The following is a 23,406-nucleotide window of genomic DNA, read 5'->3' on the forward strand; positions in this document are numbered from 1 at the left end:
AAAACTATAAATGCCAAGCTTTGAATTTTACTTTATCAGAATTTCTTCATTCTCTCTCATTTTTCTGTTGTTAGCGATAAAAACAACATAACCATTTTTTCAGCAGTTCCAGTGTTTAGAAAACATTACCTTCTAAAAATATACAAAAGCAAATTTTATTCTAAACCTTTGAAGCAAAAAAAACCTAAGACAAACAGAACACACACTAAGAGTGGGCAAATGAACTAGCTGTCTACAGGTTCTCCAAGCATAAAGATGATTTCACCATACCATTAAATCAGAAAAATCAAATTCCCATTTCTCTAATCTGGTCAGTTATAACAGTCATTGTTTAAAGATATCTAATAGAATAGCAGACTAACATCTATTATTGGATCTTAGTAAAGAATTAGTCCCAAAAGAGACAGAAAGAAACAACACAAAACATACAACTTATAAATGTATTTAAAAATGGTAATGAGATTGTCTTAGTCATAACATTTTATTAGAGATATCAGGGGTGTAGGTTGTGACTTCTGGTTTTTAAAACACATTTTTCAAAACTGTAGTCTCACAGAAGCCTTTAAACTTATCTTAAAGATTACATATTCTTGATAGTTGCATGTTCTTGGAACTGAAGCTTTAACAGAAAACAACAAACACATGTATCTCAAAAGTCGTAAAGTTAGACACATTGGAAAATTAGTCAGACACAGAACACTGAAAGGAAAGTCAAAATGCAGCTGCAAGATTTTTTAACTTACATTTGAGTGTTTCTCCTGCATAAGGGATATGTAGTTTAAAACGATCACAGCTGGGTCCAGGGGTCAAGGATGTACAGCTAAAAATGAAGATAAGAGAAGAAAGAATGTGCTAAGCAGTTACAGATGGTAGCAAACACTAACATTATTCTACAGGATACAAATGACTAATAGGAAAGATATTGTGACTACTAGAGATACTCATCCTTATGAGTCTGAGAAAGAAGAAAAAGTGGGAAAGATGCATGAGGCCCATTCTCTTTTGAGCAGCAGTTCTCATAATAGCAGAAATGTTACGATTTCTGCCAACTCTCTCCCGTTTTGTAAAGAAAACATACACGCAAAATGGTCTGGTTTGAATGTGTAATCAGAATGCTATCAATTAGTCAGTCAAAGCTATCAAGTTCTCTGCTTTGTATACAATTTTGCAAGTCTCAACTCTTTACGTCACAGTAACACGGTTACCTGCTCCCTATGCCTGCCGCTCATAAAACTGGGATCAATCTTAATTTTAAGACACTAACATTTATTATTTTTTTAATCTATTATAACATTAATGTTTTCCCTTGGGGAAGTCTCACAGTAGCCTTCAAGCTTCAGAATCAGCTATCTGAGGATGTAACAACTGAGCATGTATGTTTTTGGTCTGTGACTCTGCTGTTTATCTGGAGCACAGGAACAGCAGCCAGGCCTCGTGATGGTAGGTGAGCATTTCATGAATAGAAAAGTCACTGGAAAACTGTTTAGTGCTCAGGCCAGAGATGAGCAACTTTTTCTTAGCTTTTAAGTCATAGACCAAGATTTGCAAAAAAAAAAAAAAAAATCTCAGCTGGAAAAGGAGAAATAGGGACACAGATTGTTTCACTGGCAGGAATGGTCTCTGCTGTGGGCTGCTGGGCATATGATGAGTCTCAGGAGCAAAAATACTAGAAGCCTTTAGAAGTTCATTGCTTTATTCATTTCTAGGGATCTTCTCGCCAGCCTAATATTATTGAACACTATCCATAGCCCCAGCACAATTTCTAGCAAGCTACCTAAAAATCAAAAGCCATATTGGTCAATGCCAGAAAAAAACAGTGAGTGGTAAGAAGCTAAACAAAGGTAAAATAACTTGCTTAAACTTATGTATCAGATCACTGGTAGAGCTCTAACACATGCCATCAACAACATATTAAAACAAACCCCATATTTACTGGGCTAAACACACAGCCAAATGCAGTAAAATGGGTAGGCCAGAAAATTGTCAAAAAATTCTGATCCTATCTTGTCAGAAGCAACATTGTAACTCTTGCAGCTCTATCTGTCACACTGCAGGAGAGGCATCAGGGCAAATGAACAATCCTAATTCTCACTCACAACTCAAAACAGTTCAGAGAGCCATTTCTCTCTGGTTCTGGCTCTAGAGCCTCTTTTCCTCTTGCCACTTGAATTTTATGGAAACCATACGCACCAACTTGAGATTGTTTATATTCAGTGAGCTACATTTACTACAGTCAAATTTGTATCTGCATGCAGCTTCCTCAAAAAGAAGCAACCACGAAACTACAGATCAATTAGCTTAAATGGAGTTTCCACAAAAGTAGTAGAAAACATAAGCAAACTACTTATGTGCAGCTAAAATCTAAGATAGATACAATTAAGAGCCACATGCAGTTAACAGCCTACACTGATTGAGCAAGAATACATCATATTTTTTCAGTATCATTGCAGAAATTAGATAACTATCCCTTCAAATCAAAAGGAAGAAACACGTGTCCTATCTTTGCTTCAGAAAGGTTTCTGCAACATCTTGTAAGAGCACCATGAGAAGCAATCTAGAAAGACATAATTTAGATATAAATTATCTGCTATCAGGTATGTGCAGACTTGAATGGAAAGCAAGTTTCAAAAAAAGATTAGTTCACATCTTGCTTCATCCAGGAAGAATGCCCTGACTTGGTTTTCTTCTGCTGGAGCAATACTTCATGTTTTATTGGAAGACTGATGATGGAAAAGAAACGATGCTTTGTGAAACCTGCTGATGATGCAAATGTGAAAGGGAATACAGCATGATGGACAATAGGACCAAAGCTGAAATATGTTTTGATTAATGGTTGTACTACTGATTTTTAAATTTCATCTAAGTATGGCTTATCAAGAGAAGGGAGCATCACTAGCCTCACTGGGAATAAAATCAACTTAAGAATACAAAAGATTGGATCCCTAGTGCAACACAAACAAGAGAATATAATTCTTTTCCAAACTGCACTTTTTAAATAGGTGAGAACAGCAAAATGGGAGTGCCTACTGTTAGGGTATTTTAATGGCTGTGGGTGAATTTAACAGCTTTGCAGACATTACTAGCTACTTCCAAATAATTTCAATGGCTTACTACAAGTATAAGACAAAATCTAGGAAGCATAAAAAAAAAAAAAAAAAAAAAAAAAAAAAAAAAAAAAAAAAAGGTGCAACACAAAAACCCCTTTTCAAGTTCTAAAATATCTCTGCAATATCCCTTAATATTTAATTAAAATTTCTTTCGAAGTATCACAGGTCACAGTCTGAGACATTTCTCAAATACCATCAAAATTACACTGTTAGCTTTTCAACAGACACAAAAATTTCTGATCCTGCAAATACCCTACAATCTTTTCTTTTAGCCATTTGGAAATACTTATGGAAAGTATAATATTCTTTAACATTAAAATAAAAGCCTTATTTAATGGTAAATGTCCCTAAAAGCAATACTAAGTACTTTCCTATATTATTATACTGCACTAGAGATGTTTTTAATTTTATTGGTCTAGAAATGATAGAAAGTGACAGTATTAACATTTTTTTCCCCCAAATTGCTTTGGCTGGGCTGCACAAGAGACTTCAATAACTGCAATAGGCTGAGCAACCAAGCAGAAATATTATATCCATACATTTAAAAGGAGGCAGTTTCTTTTTAGAATAAACAGCGAAAGAGCAAAACTCCTAAGGCAAACCAAAACTTTGGTACATGTAGTAGTCTGTGTGTGACCTTATTTCAACAGAAAGCCCCAAGTAATGGACTGGCTATTGACATTATCTCCTGCTTGAACTTCCTTAACACATAGAACCTCTTGAAATTATAAACATATAACTGACCCTCAAACGTGACCTCTGTCTTCTCCAAAATTTAAGACTTGTTTTTTGGAAATGCAATCCTTTTCCTTAATGTGGTCCACACAAAACTAACACTTGAAAAGGAATTACTTGTAACAAAGTCTTTTAAAGATTACTTGTTGCCCTTTCTTTACAGGGAATTGACACATAGAACAATAATACCTGGTGTTGAAAATTAATGTCATAAGCTGACTCTATCTCATGATATATGGATGTACTATCTCCCTCTTTATTCATGGAAAAATATTACACTGGTTTGCATTTATTAATCTAAGTAATCAATATTTTACATAAGAAAGCCACTGAAGCAGGACTTAATGCTCGGGTGCTCAGGGCAGTAATACATCTTAGTCTTCATAAGATGATTAATGCTATACCACAAGATCTCCCACAATGGTTTCCCTACTAAAATATCAAAGAATCATCATCTTGAAAAGTTTCCAGGACCAAGGAATATCATTAAGTGTATTGCTTAAAATCATATTGCCCTATTCAAAGGGGCTGTGCTGAGACTTATGGTTGAAAATTGGTAGATGGAACAGAGTATGCAGCAATCACAGCTGAATATAGCTTGTTTCCTTTCACAGCAGATTTTAGCTAAGTTTCTTGAGCAGATACAGCAGATTAAACTCAAACTGAGATACATTACATCCTTATGAAGTATTTATTCCAAGTAGGAGACAAGAACATTCCTTCGTTGAGTTTGATGCATCTTACAGATTGGCTGTGATTATTGGGGAAAGGTTTCCTTCACAGTCAACACAACACACAGAAACTAAACCCATTCTTATTCAAAGTCACTGTCAGCACCACGTTAGTTGTAAGTGTTCAGAATCCTTTACCAGTCACTAAAGGAAATAAAAAATATTATCCAAACAAAACAACAACAACAATAATAACAACAGTACAAATCAGGAAAGAGACTTGGTTTTGCTGCTTGGAATAACCCATCGGTCTATAACAATAGGTATAGGACAATGTATTTTTCTGCAAAATGGATCCTTCTTCCCAGAGTATCCTAAAGGCCTTTAAGAATGCAGTTCTACTTGAGTTTAACATCAAGGTTTGCTCTTATACCAGTGTATTTCTGATTGAGTATTTTGTTGAATTTATATTTCTTCTGTTTTGATTAAGCTAAAAAAACCACCATTTTGATATTTTACAGGCTTGAAGCCTGTGATATGAAGGACTCTGATAAATGTAGATTTCAACACTATCTTCCCATGAACTAGTTTTCTAAAACCATCACTTGAAAGCATTCCCAAGAGAAGCAGTTTTAAATTACTTGGGCTCTGGTAAGATCTTATCCAGAGTTATGTTCTGTAACAACTGAATGGATCGCAATGAAACAAAAGCACAAGTGTTTATCACCTTAATCATGAAAGTCAGGAGACGGATGGTTATTTTATCCAAACACCTTTAAAAAAACCACAAAAACCCATACCCATTAAGACCTCTCTCCAAACCCACCACTTTATATCCCAAAATTCCAGTCAGAGGCTTGTTTTTTATGCCACTCTTAAAATCTCCTGCTTAGACTCATATAAAACCATAGCAAACATTCAGAACTGCCAACAGAAGTCCAATAGCTCTACAGGAAAATGAGTTATCTCCTTTTTATTTCTTCTTTATTTTTTTAATTTGTGGTATAGGTGTAAGCCCAAATAGTCATGTAAGAGTTATCTGATTACTATCGTATTTACTGATTAAAAAGTATGCAATGCATTTAGTCATTCTTCCTTCATAAATCACACAGAAGCTTTACTGCCTTTACTACTGGAAGACAAATCATCAGTGAATTTTACTGTACAACAGCCAAGTCAAATTAGACTAAGAATTTTAGCCTCTATAATTTCAGGAACTTAATATTGGCACTGCCTAACCTGAATAGTCAGAGATGCAAAAGCTTCTTTACTCTCATGATGCTTAGGCTGCTACACTTGCTGTTCTTGAGGATCAGTACTTCATTGGAAAACAGACAACTGGTTTTTGTTCACCAGACTCCTGGTGTAAAAGCCAAGAAAGCATCACACTGCCTTAGAGACACCTCGACAGAGACCACAGCGAAAAACCAACACACACACAAATAAAAAGCAACACCACAAAGTCAGTTCTGACCACTGGCTGTATTTGCAACCCCTCCCACTATACCTAGGATATGCCTCCAACGGCTCCTATAAGTGTCATATAAAGATATTATTATGGGAAAAGGAGGTCAAGTTACTCTCATAATACAAGAGGCTAAGAATGAATATTATTTTAGGAATGACAAGACACAGTTCAATCCGAGTTCCAGAGGCTGAAGGTTTTGCCAGCAAGAGTCAAATACAGTTCAGAGGCAAAGACAGGTTGAATGTTTGTTACTAATAAGAGGCAGCAAACTCAAAATTCCACCCCAAACTCTTTAGTGGAACTTGCTAAGAAAAGCACCTCAATGTTCAAATCCAGTAGAACAGCCTTTGTCAATGCCTTTAGATTTTTATTCCCTCCAATTTTTTTAATGGAAATCTGCTCCAGTGTTCACTGAAGACACAGTATTTCATCCCATTTAATTAAGAATTAATTACAGAACTCGCAACAGATGGGTATGCCATGTACAGAGGCATTAAGAATAGTTAGAGTGTGTGGAGGGTGGAGGTGAATAAAAGGAAGGCCAGCAGGTGACAGGTTTTTTGCAAGATCAGTAAACAGAAAAATGGTAAAAATCACGTTTTAGAGCATTGACACTGATGACAAAACCCTGTATCAGGCAGTAGTTCCCTGCAGCATTGCACAAAGCTTTACAGGCTCCAACATAGTATTTAGAGTATTGAGCAACTGCTCCTGAAAACAAACAGATGCAACCAAAATTCTGTCAATCAGGCAAAAATTGAAATGGGAGAGATGGTCTAGTCAACCAACTTCCACCTTCAGTTTCCCTTCTCTATATAGACATACGTATTACACATACTACAGAGAGAGGGACTTGCTCTTAAAAGACACACACCATTACTTTTGGGAAATTCAAACACAGTTACATTTAATCACACATTTAAAAACATTATATAAAAGTATCCTATGCCTATCTTAGTAAAACAAACACAGCACTTATATATTAACAGATGTAGATTTTCTTAATATGAGTGAGGGGCTGCCAAAGCAGATGTTGCAGGCAGGGAGAGCTCTGGAACTTCTGGAACTACAAATCTCCTTCAGAGCTGCCCGAGTCCTGTGGCAGGAGTTATGCGGTTGCTAAAACAGAGTTGCCTCTGCTCGAGGGAGATGTCCTGCCCAGCCTCTCTGAGGAAAACAGAGGAAGCACACTTATATATACTGAAATCATCTCAGAGAACTTCTACATTAAATTAAAACACATACAAACTTCACATGATTCTGGTATTTTTTTAGCACCAAGCTCCCTGTTCATTTAGCCTAGTAAGGCTGGGTTTAGAACAGCTCTTTTCCAGTCACCACAGCAGGACAGGTTGGAAAGTGCTACCACAAAAAAGAAACCTGAAGTACCACATCTACTGTACTTGCAAGTGGACTTGGAAGAAAAGCTCTGAAAACATCTCAAAACATTCCATTCATAAAACCTCTGTAGTTTAGGATGGGAGATTATTATTACTGGGTCTCAGGGAGCCTACGATGATACTAATTAAGAAAAATAATTAAGCATTGACAAAGTTTTCAAAAACCTATTTTACAAACATGTTTTAGAAACATTGATACTTTGTAAGCAAGTACATACATTACTTTGTAAGCAAGATCTTTTATACTCTGGTAATTGCATGTAACTATTTTTAAAGACTACACATGGCACACATGCCTCAAAAGAATGAAATAGGGACAGAAAATGGAAAATTTAATAAGGGAATGATCAAAAACTGAACAGAAATAAAGACAATTCCGATAGGACAACACTAACAACATACACTCTAGTACAGTATGTTAAGGTAAATAAACCAGTGAATTCCCAGTATCATAAACTGTCACATGTTCACACAAGGAAAAGGCACTCCTTCATTATGCTGTAAGACCAGCTGTACCCCAAATTCTTGGAACTCATAAGCAAATTTTGAGCAAAGAGTATGAGGGAGTGGCAGATGCATCCTTTGGATTTACTTCATCTCCCTCCACTCCTCACAGATTCAAACCATGTTTCAGATTTTCACAGCTGCCATTCAATTATCTATTACTTTGAATGAGTTACAACCTAATAATGTGTCACATGTTATATTCCTACTGTTCACTAAAGTGAACTCCATTTCTGGAGAAAGAAAAATAGAATCATACAGGGAACATTTTTACTTTTAGATTACTCTAAAAGAGAACCATTTTTCACCAAGTATGAAATTACAGTCAACCACCTGGAGTTTCATATCCTTTCAGTGTTCACAGAAAAAGCATATTCATATGGCAAATCACAAAAGATGAGCTATTATAAACATCAGCTTTAATAAGCCACATAGCATTGCTCACAATATTGGCTGTAGTAGCCATAAAGACTCATGGTCCATTTTCTAAACAGTTTATTTCATTTTATTGGAAAATGCAGTGAATTGATATCAGGGAACAACCTCAAGGACTAAAATCATAGCCCATGTTTATATATTTTCCCGCTTTAACAAACTAGGTAAACAATAAATGAGTCACATCCCTGCCCAGGATGGGGGGGCTGGAATTACATGATCTTTAAGGTCCCTTCCAACCCAAACCACCCTATGATTCTATGGATATTAGGATGGATCCAGCCCTCGTATGTCTTTTGCATTTCCCTTTCAAAGTCCTCTTCTAATTGCAGAGTTTTAGATCTTCTTGGTCACAGATGTCTATATTAATTGATTTCCTAATTTATAGACTCTCAAGAGAAACTTACGTTAATACAACAATTAATTCAGCTCTTTGTATATGAAAGGTCAAGCAAGGATCACCACATTTAGAACATAGTTTGCAGTTGCACACATATTCAAAAAGGCAACTTCAGATTAAGTATATTTATATAAAATATTACAAGACTGGAGACACAGCACAAGTCTATGAAAAGATAACACCTGAATAAAAATATCAGTAGTTCTCCTATTTCTAGCATTATTTTAGATCAATTATAACAATAAAGATATGCAGTAGACTAAAAAGATCAAAAGAAAAAGGAAATTCATGGTTAAAATTACAACAGACCACCCCATGGAGCTGCACCTGCAGAAAACAAGTCCCACATTACTGCATGTTACATTTTCTCCAGAAGTCTTGCTCTAGAATCCCTCAGCTCATCTTTTCTTTAACTTCTCATTCTCACATTAATACTCACAGTTCACAGCCACCTCAGCAGTACTAATACTATTTTCAAGATTATAACATAAAGCATAAAATTAAGCATCATTTTCCCCATTGTCCCATCTAACTTTACCTAAAGAAAGGAGTTCTATGTACATTTTTCTCGATGACAGTCAAAAAAATTCTCTTCTTCCCTGCAAATTCTTGTCCCTGCCCTCACTGTCCAGTTCCCTGTTTTCTCCCAGCATCACAGCAGGAGCTAGGCTTGGCTCATCTCATATCAGCCTCGCAGGCACAGAAAACCATGCAGGACCTCCTGCAATGACAAGACTATTTATAAACACAGTCACCTTCAGATCCCAGTGAAAGAGGGTCCAGTCTACCCTAAGTTCTCGTAAGTCTGAGTCCCCAGTCCACCAGATGCTTTGACCTGTCTTTAAGCCACTTCTAGCACCTCCTCTACAACCCTAAGTTCTCTCCCTTTCTGCTTCTATCTAATAAAACTGAATTTTGTCTATGCACAACAGGTTAAAACTAAAACAACAAAAGTCATGTGCATGAAAGACACTACATCACTAGAAATCTCTGAGGAAATTATTCCTGCTAAGTGTCTTTGTTACCTATTTGCAGCTGGCCTGAAATCATATCACTTTCATAGGGTTTAAGTTACGGCTTATGCCTAACACTTACGGCAGCCTGGAAAACAGGACAGATAATCACCTTTTATTAGTTCAAAAACTTCTCAGTACGGAAGAATTCTTAACGTAGGACTATGAAACAATGTATTACTCACACTGCCATGCCCCCTCTCCCCGTCCAAAAAAAAATCCATGGCTGAAGAGCATGAAAAACCTATGAACTTTTACTGAAGAGATTGAAAATAACATTCTAGAGGAAAAAGTAGAAAAGAGAGAAAGAAATAATATAAATTAGGAGACATTTTGAAAGGTCACTGGTAGCCCTAACTATTAACAAGACCAATCTAATTAGGTTTTTCTAGTGAAAAAAGAACTGACCATCCAAAACAGAGCAACCATTGCTATGTCGTATTTTTGGTTTAAAGATATTCTTTCAGCAAAGCGTACAGTGATGCTGTGTATCAGGATATAGCACACAGGAATCTGGGGCTTTTAGGCAATCTGGGTTTTTTAGGCAATGTAAGTTTAGAGGGCTTTATATTTGGCTTTTTTTTTTCTTTTGGTCTCTTGCCATAATGAAATTCTGCAATTTCCCCTAATTAACTCAGTTTTATCATTGGGATTCTTTAACGTACAATAATAAAAAATACTCAGTCCTAGTGGTCTAATGGTATTCTTTCAGTCATATGCCACAGATTACAGATAAAAGAACCTGTGGCCTATACTGTGGAGTGGTTTGCCTCAGACACAAATTCCCTTCTCTCAGGAAAGACAAAATAAGTATGTTCCCTTTTGTTGACTTTTACTTTGCTATGCATTAGTTAGGAGGCTTACTTTTACCTCATGGACTGAACTTAGTATCTTCAATAAAAACATCAACTTCAAGAGCAAATTGAACTCTGTTAGTTTACACACACAGCTCTAAGTATTCTTTTGAGTTGCTTACTTTCAGCTAGAGAATAGCTGCTTCAAAGAATGTCTACACTGGGCAGTGCAATGCCAGTTAAATGCCTAAGATCGTATATCAAGAAACAGATTTAAAATAATCATTACATTTCATGGTTCATTCTTATTTTGCACACTGCTAGAGAATGATCTCCAACATTGCTGCATTCTGTCTGTCAGGATGAAGCCTCTGATCATCTCCTGTGCTTTTAAAGCCCCATATCTCATCAGACAATGTCTGCAACAAAAAGGCTAAACCAAAAATTTGTAGTATTTTGCTTCAGTTTCATCACAAGTGCACATTTAGCTTTTTAATGTTATGCCATGTATATATGCATGCACATGAGAGAATCAGGCACACATGAAATAACTGCATATGTAAGACTGAAGGAATTACTGACTACCTATCCAGGAAAGTATTCTTCTCTACTAAGGAGAAGGGGAAAAAAAGTGAGCTCTTCTCAGCTTCTGGTAAAATGCAGTATGCATCCAAGACACATGGCATGCTAGAGATCTGTTCAGTTCACATTCAACAAATGCATGGATTTGGAAGTGAAGAAATTGGACTGGATACCAATTATTAGATTTTAGCTGTCTTTATAACAAAACATAAAGTCTTAGGAATTTTTTCTCCTGTTATGATGCACAATGCAAAGAAATAAGAGACATCTGTTAAAACAGAAAGACCTGGGTGCAGACCTACACTAACACACGCCCCATTTTCAAGAAACGTTCAATGAATTCCCAAGATATGGATAGCAAAACCACATTTAAACACCTTGTTAAGGTACACCTTTCCAACAGCATTTGGCACACAATTGGTACTACATAGTCGGATACTCTCTTTACACAGAAAAGAAACGTGTATCAAATAGTTTCTTCTCATTTGGATTAAATGACAGGAAGTGATAAACATCGCATTTACCTTCTTCAAGGTCAAAGAGGAAGCTACTCACTGTCCTCCACTGTCTAAAAATACCAGCCAAGACATATTGTGCAGTATTTAAACTGAAAAGATCTCAGGAAAATGCATGTAGTTTTTTAAATGAGAGCTCAAGTTACTGCAATTATTTAGTGCTACCTTTACTTTTTAAAATAATTTCTTTCCTCATAGCACTTGAAACTGACCAACACAAACCTTTTTATTCTGAACGACTTCAAGCACCCTGTTCAAAACTGGTGTAAAAAGAATACCAAATATTGTGGAGAATATTAACAAAACCATTGCCAAATGTATGCCCTACACTTTGACCTTTTACCAGACAGACATTTTGCCTTTGCTTTTTCATCATTCAGAAATGAATGCAGGAGAGTGCAACCTTGGAGACAGTCAAGTATTTTTAACCAGCACAGAAAAACTGCTGTTCCAAGTTCCAAGTGCTGCTCCACAGCAATAACTTTAACAAACTGTCCCATCAGAGCTTCAGCCTTTTACATTTTACTTAACAAACTTCTAGTAGTAAGATTCTTTGCAGTGAAGAACTATATTTGTCATCAGAAACTGGAATGAAACAATCTACTTTGTGAAAAGGTAGCAGTTCACGATTTAACCAATTTAGCAGTCAAGGATTCGTAAGACCACATTTCTCCTAAAAACTGCCACATCCTTCCAAGTACACATTTTACACCAAACATAGCTACTTTTAAAAACAGCTTTTCACAGTACTTATTTTCAGAAGAGTCACATTCATTAAATTTTATACATAAACAAAATGTAAACATGTTAAAAAATTTATCTACAGACACCAATGTGAACGATGGTTATGAGCCTTCCTCAAGTAACTGAAGTAGAATCTTTCACTTTAAATTAATCAAATGCAAAAGATCAAGCAAAAGCTTTAAATAACTGCTACAGTACTGTAACAGTAATTCACAGCTAAAATCAACATTATTTCACAAAATATGCACATAAAAATGCATATTTACTTTTAAAAGGGAAATGCCCAAAAGAAAGGGAAATACCAAAGCATATTGCAGTCTACTTGATAAAAGAAAAAAAGTAAATTGTTACTCCTTCCTAGGAAGCAGGGCAATAAAGTTATAAATACCTTATTACAGCTTGATAACAAATTTTTATGTTGAAATTTACTCCAGAAAGAATTACATTCTTCTGACCACTCTTCATATAGGTTTCTTTCAGAAACATAACTACTTGCACACATAGCTGAATATCAAGCAGAGAGGCAGAAATTAATAGTGAATAAAAAAAGTGAAAAGAACAAAATACTAACATGGTTTACTACAAACCATTTACATAAAAGTTCCACAAATAATCTTCTTATAAATATGGAATAAATATAACCATGAAAGTATGAAATTTTAAATTTTGTTATGAGTGGATATCTAAAAAAATAGACTCTTAATATATGCAGCTTTAAATCACTGTATTCATTTTGAAATTTTGCCTGGTGGAACACATCAAAGTAATTTAAAAAACAAAATCAAGTTTGTTGAGTAAGAAGAATAGGCTTGCAGCATAACTTGAAGCTCAAGCATGGGCCCTGATGAACAGCTGTAGGGGAAAAAAGGAGTTCTCAAAGGCAATGACCACCACAACTATGTCTTTCACTCTTGTAACGCACCATAGGAAAAGCAGCAGTCTCTTAAATAACTGGATTCTACATTATACAACAATTAAACACCCTTCACATAGGAAAATATCCTCTATTTCTAAATCTACATAATAATCACTTTTCCCTATTCAACATCTTTCCCATGATTATATGTGTAAATGCTAAGAAAAATGCCTCAGCCACAATTCAGTTGGTTATGAGTAGATTTTAATATCTAATTAAAACGGGTCAGTATTTCAAAGAGACACTGGTAGAGATTAACTGAATGATACAATAAATGGCATTGACTCAAGTGGCAGCACTATTTTCTTTGGGTCTAGAACAAAGTAATATCCTATGCAAGAGTTAAAAATGCTTTCATGCACTCTGTCATCTTGAAGAATGTCTTTTATTAATGCAACACAGACGCCTGCCAGGGTTTTCTTATCATCAGAATCAGTGCTGCTTAAGGTGCTGTATTTCAGATGTGACCTTACACCCCAGTTCTACTTTTGTTCACTGTGGGGCCCTATTTACGAGAAAACTTCGCCACCTAAACTTTTATCAGTATTTCTTTTGAAGAGCTTCTTTCTTTTCTGTTATGCCATGTTACTGAGCTCCATTCAGGGGTCTGCATCAGCAGGGGCCATATAAATTCCATAAATAGTACTCGGTCCTGAATATCTTCATCACAGATGTAAATATATATGTAAGTGTCTTATGAGACTGGTACTGTCTAATAAGTTTGTAAAACACACAGACATTATGAAACTGTAACATATTATTATAAAACATTTACATACTCAAAGACTGGAAAACAATAGGATTTCCTTACTATGACATATTTCCCTCCCACACTTGAAAGCAAAGCAAATTAACATATCATCATACTTCATACATCTAACATCAGCTCTTTAATACAGTTTATAAAACACAACAAAAGTTGTCAATCTCAGCAATAAGTCAGAAAAAGTGCAAAACAAGTTGCTTACTAAAACTATCTGACATATGGATTGACTTTTCAAATAATTAAAGGCTTAATATGCTTGGCATTTACAAATCAAAATCAATTGATGTGACAGGCTAAAATCTGGTAGTTAATCTTCCACTGGTGAAACAGAAAGGAAATACTTTCCACTTCTGAGAATGTCAAAACCAAGGCTCGGAGTGGGCAAGGCCTTCGAAGTATACTTTGTTCAGTATGTTACCATCATTCCTTGTTAACCCCAGCTCCTGTTTCTAAAACCTAAGAAATGAGAATGGATGGCTCTTCAGTTTGAACATTTTATTTTGCTATACATGGTCAAGCACTGGTTCATTAGAGAAGGGGTGTAACAACAGTAACTCCTAATTTTCTGTAAGAATAACAGTGTGGTATGTGACAGTGGAGCAATAATATAGCTTGTCCCCAGGAGCTTATAGATGCTTCTGTTTTCAAAATTAATAGCTATTTAGGTGATTACCTTAAATATTATAAGAACTTTAAAGGTTACAATAAAATTGTATTTATTTATTATTAAAAATCTTCCATATAACACACCAGTTACAGCAGAATACATTTGCATGTTCTGTAATAAACTCAAGCAAGGCTAGGGTTTTAACAGCCTAGACTAGCATGTGTACAACCCCTGTCACGTCTCAAGAAATGTACAATCACTATGTAAAAGCAGAGTTTCTGAACTGATAGTACTCCCAAGTGGTCATATTCACTTGCGAACACGGACTGCTCTTTATCTAACTTCAAACATTTAATCTAGCACATTTAATCTAAACTGCCTGGTTCCACTTTCTAAATTTAAAGCCTGATTTCAACCCATTGAAACTGAAGGGAGTTTTGCAATTAATATCCTGAACTTCATCCCCATTTCTTTAAAAATAGTTCTCCTCATTTTCTTCCCATTTATGTCCAATTTCAATGGCCTCACGGTTCTGTTTCTTTATGTTGGTATCACCTACATTTGCCTCTTCTGATTATATTGTCTGCATTAATTTGTTTCCTTTTAAAAAAGTGTAATGAAAGTGAAAGTATACAGGGGTTTGGAACATCTGGTGATGTGAGGATGGGGGAGGCGAGTACCCAATGGCCTTCAATTCATTTCTGAACTCTGAAAGCTCTACAAAGTTTTCCTCTAAAGTCAGTATGCAGCAACAAATTTAAATCTACTAACAAGGCTGTGGGTTGGGGATTTTGTTATTTATCAGCTGATATGACACTCTGAGAAACAGTCTGTGGAGTGTCAAAGAACTCTTGTATCAAAGGTTAAAACCACTGAACTAGATCCCAAATTATGGAAAGGATATCTTTATAATAATATGATTCATCCATTGTATGGTAAGTAATTTGCACTCTTTGCCGGTTCAGCAACAGTATAAAGCACTAAATCACCAGAATTTTGTATTTCCACATTGACACATGAATTCAAAATTTCCTGTTAGAAATAACCAACAATTTGTTTGTAACAAACAAAAATCTTTCCTAAAAACACATGCATGAAATTTACATTTCAAAGAAATTTCAAGCAATTGTTAATTCTGTTTACAGCAATGGTTTTAGGAAACTAGTTATACCAAAAAAAGAACACCTTCAAAATAATTCTGAAATAAACAAAGAGTCTTGATTATCCTGACTCCATCTCCTAAAAACCTCAAGCTAAAACAAAGACTCAACATAAAGAATGAGGTTTATGCTTATGCTCCAGAATAAGGAAAAAGGTATTTCTGCCACGTGCATTTAGGTGGGCCAGTGTCTTTAAACAAGCTATGAGACAGCCTCTGTCAGGTGCTGTACCTGTGTGTAAGCTCCACATTAACAGAGGTACTATAACAATTGAATCACTGGGTTTCAGTGACAGGCGCAGCTGCTGGCAGCTTTAAGTTTTTTAAAGAATAAACTTCTGGAAAACATGAAGGTTTTAACAAAGCAAATACAAGATCTTCTTGGCAAGATGAGTGGCCAAAAACTTTAGACACCTATTAAAAATACCTGTTAAAAGAGTCAGCTAGAAAACACCCCTTTTTATTATTTTCATCTCTTACTTTAAAGGCAGGCATCGTAAGAATTAAGTGGGTAGAGAGCAAACCCCTTACCTCCCTCCCAACAAACAGTTGTGTTTTCTCTCTACTTTTCTTTGTATTCCTTTCTCTTAGATTTCAATTGGAAAAATATAAGAGCTCCCATCACAGCTTTCCTAGAAGACTAGTTCAAGGGAAAGCAAGATCTAGCATGAAATGACAGCAGCAGATGCAGAACCGCTCAGCCTGTCTGATGTAATTTGCAAGCCTAAATGTCAAGCCAGTCAACGCTAATAACAAAGCCATGGCTTCTTAGACCTCCAAGTGCATCTGTGCTCTGTCCCAGCACCTCACAGGGAGGGAATGGATCCTTTCAAACTAACCCTAGAATGCAAACCTCCTTCCTGAAAAGGCATTGTTACAACCAGAAAAGCACCTCCAAAGCTTTTCATGAAACCATAATAAAACAATGCTCAGAATCACATTAAACAAAGTTTTCAGCAGAACTGTATTTTAAACAACAGTGATTTGTGGTGGTTCTGAACATCTTCTGTTATTTTTATTATGCTATCATTCAAAATGATACACAAAGCAGTAGTTTGTACAAACAAAATGATTTGTATATCTAAAGCAAAAGTAATTTCGGTCTCTGAGCTCCTGTAGCAAAAAAAACCCCAAAAACCAAAAAAACCCAAAAAAACCAAACCAAACCTGAATAAAAAAGATGCTGTTAGGTGCCCAACTCTGTAAGAATAAAGCAATGTGTCATCTAAACATTTCACTCTCCTCATGTATTATTCACAAAGGTTATACACCAAAGTCTGTTTGTATATGCAAATCCCAAAATTCTATTACTACCTGCAAACTAATCTGAACGCTTCTAGAATTAAAAATAAAAGGAGCAGCTTGGCTTACTTCAAACACTTGGCCCTATGGCCACTCGATGTACTGAACTTGAGGGAGACCAGATAAAGGAAAAAGTTACTTTTTCTTCTGGTTTGGCATATTCATGACTAGAGGTAAGGTCACACAAATCTTTTAATTTCTGGTTTACAGAGAAGATTGAGTAAGCAAGTGATAAACAACAGAAAAAGTGTTTGTAACTATCTCACTGCTGAAAATCAGCACTATCAAGTGGCAACAATCAGAGTGTCTTAACAAGATTATTATTGCCAAAAATATGACAAATTTAGTCTCCCAAACTACAAAATAGTAGCAAGACAAAAAACAGTGTAGCAAGTATGTCAGCTGGTATGTCAACTCCAGCTGTGTTCAAAATGCTAAAACACATGAACCTAATAAAACTCAGTTCTGAAAAGACAACTGTGAGGGGTTGGGTGTTCTTTTGGATGAGGAACTCACCCAGACTTCAAGTCTGTAATCCGTAAACAATTAGTAGCATCTAGTCCTACTTTTCCATTTCTGACCACACTGGAAATGAAGGGCGAAAGCGCTGGAGAAATTCTGTTCAAGGCCACTTCAGGTGACATTTTTGTATATTCCTCCTTCCTTTTGCCTTGAGCTGCAAAGGGAGAAAATAAAATGAAAAAATATGCTACTTATTTGATGTAGATTCACAGGTACTCTACAAACATCAACAGAAAAAAAGCTAAGCCCACAAAAGATCAGGAGTGTAGAGTAACTGAAGTGTGCACAGGTTTATAGAGAAAAAAGAAACACAAGTAGGTTTTTTTCCTTCCACCTCTGCAACATTCAATGAAGCCTGTTTATTCAGTATCACCATAAAGCCAGAATTATGTCCTAGGCACCTTTATCCCTCTACCCCTCTGAGAAAGAGACATAAAACTGAGGGCCCCTGACCCTTCCCAGCCCAGCCCTTCTTGAGGGCATTCCCAGCCAGCCTGTAATTGAGCAGCCACACTTGTTCCGCTGCCCCTGAAATCAGTGAAATCACATGAACGGCAATGGGCCCAGGGGTTTGATAGCTCTCTGTATTCTCACCTGCAATCTCTAAGAGCACTAGTGTGCCTATAATCAGTATTAACTTGTATACTACTTCATTAGGTAGCAATTTATAAGACTTTGTGATGCCTTTTAAAAGGTAACACTGCTCCTTTTTCAGTGGTATCACCACGCTCTTTGAAAGGCATCTTAATCTTCTTCACGTAACAGATCGGGAAGCTGATGTACACACATTTTAAGCACAGCTTGTTCAGAAGTGCTTGCAATTGCACGACCTTATGCTAAATCAATTGGGCCACTAATTCAGCACACTTTAGGAACCTGTTGCTTTCTAGGTGAAGTGTAGAAACTGAGCAAACACACACTTGAAGTCATTGCACCACAAAAAGACTAGAGTACGTGGACAACAACAGACTGTGGTAAGAGAGATGGGAGAAAAGAAGAGTAACCAACCTATTAAAATGTTAACCTATTTGATCACATTCTAAGGCACTGAGCTTCATATGACAGTCATCTGAACTTGGTAGTTTTGGAAAACACGGCTGTAAATGACTGACAATAACACGAACTTGCCACTGATTAGTGGGGCAGAGGAGCTCAAACAAACCCTCAGCATTAAAAAATATTTTGAAAAATAACCATTTAATTGGAAAACACTAGTACACACTGTATTCACTTTCTTAAAAATGCTGCATATGGACTGCTGTATTAGTAAGTGTTCCGTAACTAGAGTGTGAACAACTCATGGCAATAATTGCAATTTTCTGTTGTTTCTCACACTCAGTTTACAAGCATTAATTAGTAACTAATGGATATTCTACAGAATCTACTAAATCTCTGTAACTGGGAGCAACATTAAATTTCACATTCTGTTCTCATGAAAGCCATCCACACTGGAATAGCAGGAAGCAATGCTCAAGGAGTGTTTGTCCTAGACATTCAGAATGTATCTTAATAAAGCAAAGGCCAGGCACTTTGAGGCAAACAGAAAGACTAATAGAGTAAGACTTCCTAAAAACAGTAATTATCTTTAATACACTGGCTCCTACATTTTATGGCAGTGAAGAAGCTGAAGACTAAGTATCCATGCCCTGACACATAATGTGCTCTCATATATGGTTTGTTTAATTGACAATGGAACAACTTAAGTTTGTTTTGCAAACATCTACAGCAATTTAAAATACTACCTCTGGTTTGCTACTTTTCTACTAAAAATTTCTGCCTACTCACCTTTATTCCTCCCCAGAGGGACAGAGAGAACACAAGCCCATACTTGACATAATTCAATGCCAAGTTCAATGGCTTAGACTGAACCACTAATAAAAATTGTACAACAGGGCACATACTTCAGTCTGCCAGCCCTGCTGGAGGGAAGAGTAATTTCAAGCAGGGGGCAGCTGGACTGATGAAGTTAAGAACCTCCTAAACCACGAGAACATGCTGAAAAACAAGCTACCCCTCTAGCAATCCTGAAATTACACGTGAAGATTGCAGAATTGGTTCTGATAATGATACATTTTAAGGGGACTGTAAGGGTTATGAGGGTGAAACTGTGAGACATAATACACCCGGTGATCACAGCTGAACAGATGCACCTTCCAAATGAACTTTAAAATGAGATTCCTTATCTTTTTGTTAATAAAATTTGCAGATATTGTCAAAACAAGATTTAAATGACTGTTAGGCATTTTTCTGTCTTTTATTGCATAATTTTTTAAAATCACAGTACCTTCTATTTAACAAGCCAGATACACAATACTTAAAGGGTTGCTATCAAGTAAACTCACTGATTTATTTTGTAAACAAAGGGCTTTACAAACCAGAACACAATTTGTACAAGTTTCCTAAGTTTCAGTTGTCATACACATTTTTTTTTCCTCAGCTTAACTTTCCCACAGTACTGGAAACAGAACACAAACAAACTCAGGGGAATTAAGAAAAACAAAATTCACTGGACTGTTTCCCTCCCAAAACAAAACCTTTGAAAGAAACAAAAGAACTATCAGTTGAATCCTCTTACATTCAGCTGGCTATCACTGTGACTTTGGGCTAATGTTACACTAACATGTTACAATAATCACGAAGTCTCGAGCACTGCTTTGGGCACCGGAGAGAGTCGGGATGCAAGATACTCTAACCTTCCACCACCGGCCATACCATAACGACGATTATGAGAAGATTTTAAAAGGAAGAGGTGAAGGCTGTGATGGAGGCTGCAAGCGTGACAGCACCTCTCCTGTCTAGCCCTGCTGGCGTGGCGGTCGGCTGTCTGTCTGTGTGGTTTTCTCTCTGGGGGCGGGTGTCTGGGACTTGTGTCTGGGTGTGAGTGGGGAAAGGAGGGGACGCACGACCGCCGCCTCCTGCAGCCGTGCCCGAACACATCCATGGAATGCGATCAGCAACGTGGATCTGCGGAGCCCCGGGTACACGCCGAAGTTACCTAAGCCCTGGCACGGAAGAACGCTCAGAGTCCCAGAATGGGCAAGGCTGGGAAGGACCACAGCGGGTCACCTGGACCAACCTCCCTGCTCAGGCAGGGTCCTCCTAAATTCTGCACACATGGCGCACAGCTGTGTCCAGGCAGTTCTAGACTATCTCCAGTGCTGGAGACTCCACACCCCCTCTGGACAATCAGCTCCAGTGCTGGGTCACCCACAAAGTAAAGAAACTCTTCCCCGCGTTAAGGGGGAACTTTCCGCCTATCCACTCCCGTTCCGGGCTGACCCTGGCCAAGCCCCGCTCCCGCCCCAGCTGGTGCCGCCACCCGCGGCGCTGCGCCCGCCCCGCCCCGCCCCAGCGGCGGTGCTAACACCGGCCTCCGCCGGCTCCGGGCCAGAGCCTCCCGGCGCCAGGTCCCCTTCCGCCCGCCGCCGTCCCGGGAAGGGCCGTGGCGTTGCTCGCTCCCTCCCGCTCTCCCCGCCCGGCTCGTTCGCCCCATCCCGCCCGTCCCGGCCCCGCCATTACCTACGGCGGCCGGAACTCGCCGCTTGGCAACGGCGTGCACGCCCCCGCGCCCGCCGTGCGCGCCCCCGCCCCGCCGCGCGCCGTGCGCGCCTCCGCTCCCCCCGCGCCGCCGCCGCCGCTCCCACCCGGGCCGGAGGGGTCTTCACCGGCCCGATTTTGGCATCCGCCGCAAGTGCCTGTGCGGGCCGTGCCGCCGCGCAGGGCGTGGGGCGGCCGTTCGGTCGCGGCCGGAGCCGCGCGGGGCAGAGGGGAAGGGGGCGGTGGTGGCAGCAGGCGTTCGGCAGAGACAGCCCTGCCGGGCGAAGGTCCCCGCGGACAGGCCGTCGCCCATGGCAACCCGAGAAGCCGCGGCGGGGCCCGGGGCGGGTCAGGGTCAGGGTCCAAGGGCCGCCCCGGCGCCATGGCCGCGGAGGTTGTGGTGGTGGGATCCTGTGTGACCGACCTGGTCAGGTTAGTACTGGATGGGTTTTCTGCCCGCACTGGGCGGAGCGACCCTGAGGTTATGGGAGCGGAGCGCAGGGCGTCCCGGTGCCCGGGGACCGCAGGCACGCCGGGCCTCCCCGGGGCAGGCCGGGCCGGGATGGCCTCGGGCCGAGCCAAGCGGGTGTCACGGCTCTCCCCAGGCCAGGATGGCAGAAGCGGGGTCGGCGCCAGGAGCGGCGGGCGGAGCGCTCGGCCCCGGGCAGAGGGAATCGCGGCAGCGGCAAAGGAAGGGACTGAGCACAGGCACAGAGAGCACAGAGGGGCTGTGGAGTCTCCATCGCTGGGGGCGGTCAGGAACGGTCTGCGTGCAGTCCTGTACCGTGTGCCCCGGGATGACCCTGCCTGAGCGGGGATGCTGGACCGGGTGACCCGCTGTGGTCGCTTCCAATCTTATCCGTTCTGGGATTCTGAGACTCTGAAGGGGGGCGGCTGCGCCCGGGTGATGTCAGCTGCAAACAGGGCTTTGAAAGAAGAGTGTGGGAACGGGGAGAGGTTTAAACGTGTTTCGTGCCGCAGCTTTGATCATCTGTCTGTGACTCTGGAGAGAGGAGAGGAGAGACTCGTGTTTGTGTTTTCAGCTGTGCCGGGTGGGTCCGTGTTGGCCTTGGCCAGGGAAGCAGCGTTTCGTAGGCACGGGAAACCTGGAGCTCCGACACTCCTTATCAGCAAAGGATTCTGAAACGATTTTATGAAAGTAAATAAAGCTGGTCAACCGTAACACGTTTTCAGTTCAAAGCATACTTGTCTCCACTGGAAAAGCAAGAAAGTAAGGTTAATATTGCAAAGAACCCAAAGCTACCTCCGTGAATCAGTAGGTTGTAAGTTATTGCATACAACATTTTGTGTGACACTTTGAAGTGAGATTGAGGGAAGGGGAGAGAGGGGGGCTTCTCAAGGTATTCGTATCCAGACATATCAAGAAGTGCATATAGGAAGCCCGCCAAAAAATTAGCAGCTCTGCACCCCAAACCTATTTTAAAAATTATTTTAAAAGGTTATAAAATTAATATCTTAATTTATCTTTATTCATTTTCTGAGCATTTTGCTTCTCAAATTAAGTACTTGGGTCTCATTGTCTTTTTTTCATCTTTTTCTTTTTTGTACATAGGTAGGGTTTGGAAAGTTCTTTGAAAAATTGACGTACAGAAGTTCATGAAAGCTCTTGGTTCCAGTAGCCCAGGCTTTGTAGTGAATACTAAATAACAGGAGAATTCAAGCAAAATTGCAAGAATTCACAATGCAAATTCTAACCTGAATTGGCTGGCCTTGTCAGTCCCAGTAAACTTGCAATCATTCTTTGATTTGCACTGTTTTAAACACATCTCCATACTCTATATGCAGTCTTGGTTAAAATGGGATTTAAAGTGTATGTATCTGGACTGCATCAGCTTGTCCTGCTAGGAATTCTGCAATAAACAAAAGGTCCTTTATCAACAGACAGTTATACCAAAGCCTGTGGGTCAAGAAACTGCAGAATAGATTAGAGGATTATGATTATAGGAACATGCTCAGGAGTGAGTCTATGCTTAGGCATAGACCTGTGTTGCAGAAATGATGAAGCCCCTTAAATAATCATAGAACCTGTGTCAGAAAGATTTAATGCTCTGTGTAATTTGCAGAACACACTGGCAGCTTTCCAAGAAGAATAGTTGTCTAATAAGTCAGAATAAGAGCTGTGGAACTGATCTTGATGTTATGTGTGAATGAGCTCTCAGATTCTTATGACGTTGCACTGAAATGTAAAACATGATGCTCTAACCTCAA

The 23,406-nt window shown here is 38.9% G+C and overlaps 2 protein-coding genes across 3 annotated transcripts in view; one reads left to right on the top strand and one right to left on the bottom strand.

Annotated features, from left to right (window-relative positions):
* BABAM2 (BRISC and BRCA1 A complex member 2) overlaps nt 1–21,561 on the bottom strand; it is a 162,803-nt gene extending 141,242 nt beyond the window's left edge. Inside the window, exons 1-3 of one of the 2 annotated variants that reach the window (XM_063390839.1) lie at nt 21,285–21,561; nt 17,635–17,794; nt 744–820 (exon numbers count right to left, since the gene is read on the bottom strand). In XM_063390839.1, the coding sequence (XP_063246909.1) occupies nt 744–820; nt 17,635–17,794; nt 21,285–21,561 (514 nt within the window). The other variant, XM_063390840.1, reaches the window with a different exon arrangement.
* The window catches only part of RBKS (ribokinase), a 77,525-nt gene continuing 75,593 nt past the window's right edge, over nt 21,475–23,406 (top strand). The window contains exon 1 of the mRNA XM_063390841.1: nt 21,475–21,609. Within this exon, the coding sequence (XP_063246911.1) occupies nt 21,560–21,609 (50 nt within the window). The 5' untranslated portion in view covers nt 21,475–21,559. The remainder of the gene's footprint in view (nt 21,610–23,406) is intronic.

This window comes from Prinia subflava, chromosome 2 (assembly GCF_021018805.1).
Source record: "Prinia subflava isolate CZ2003 ecotype Zambia chromosome 2, Cam_Psub_1.2, whole genome shotgun sequence".
Taxonomy (NCBI): Eukaryota; Metazoa; Chordata; class Aves; order Passeriformes; family Cisticolidae; genus Prinia; species Prinia subflava.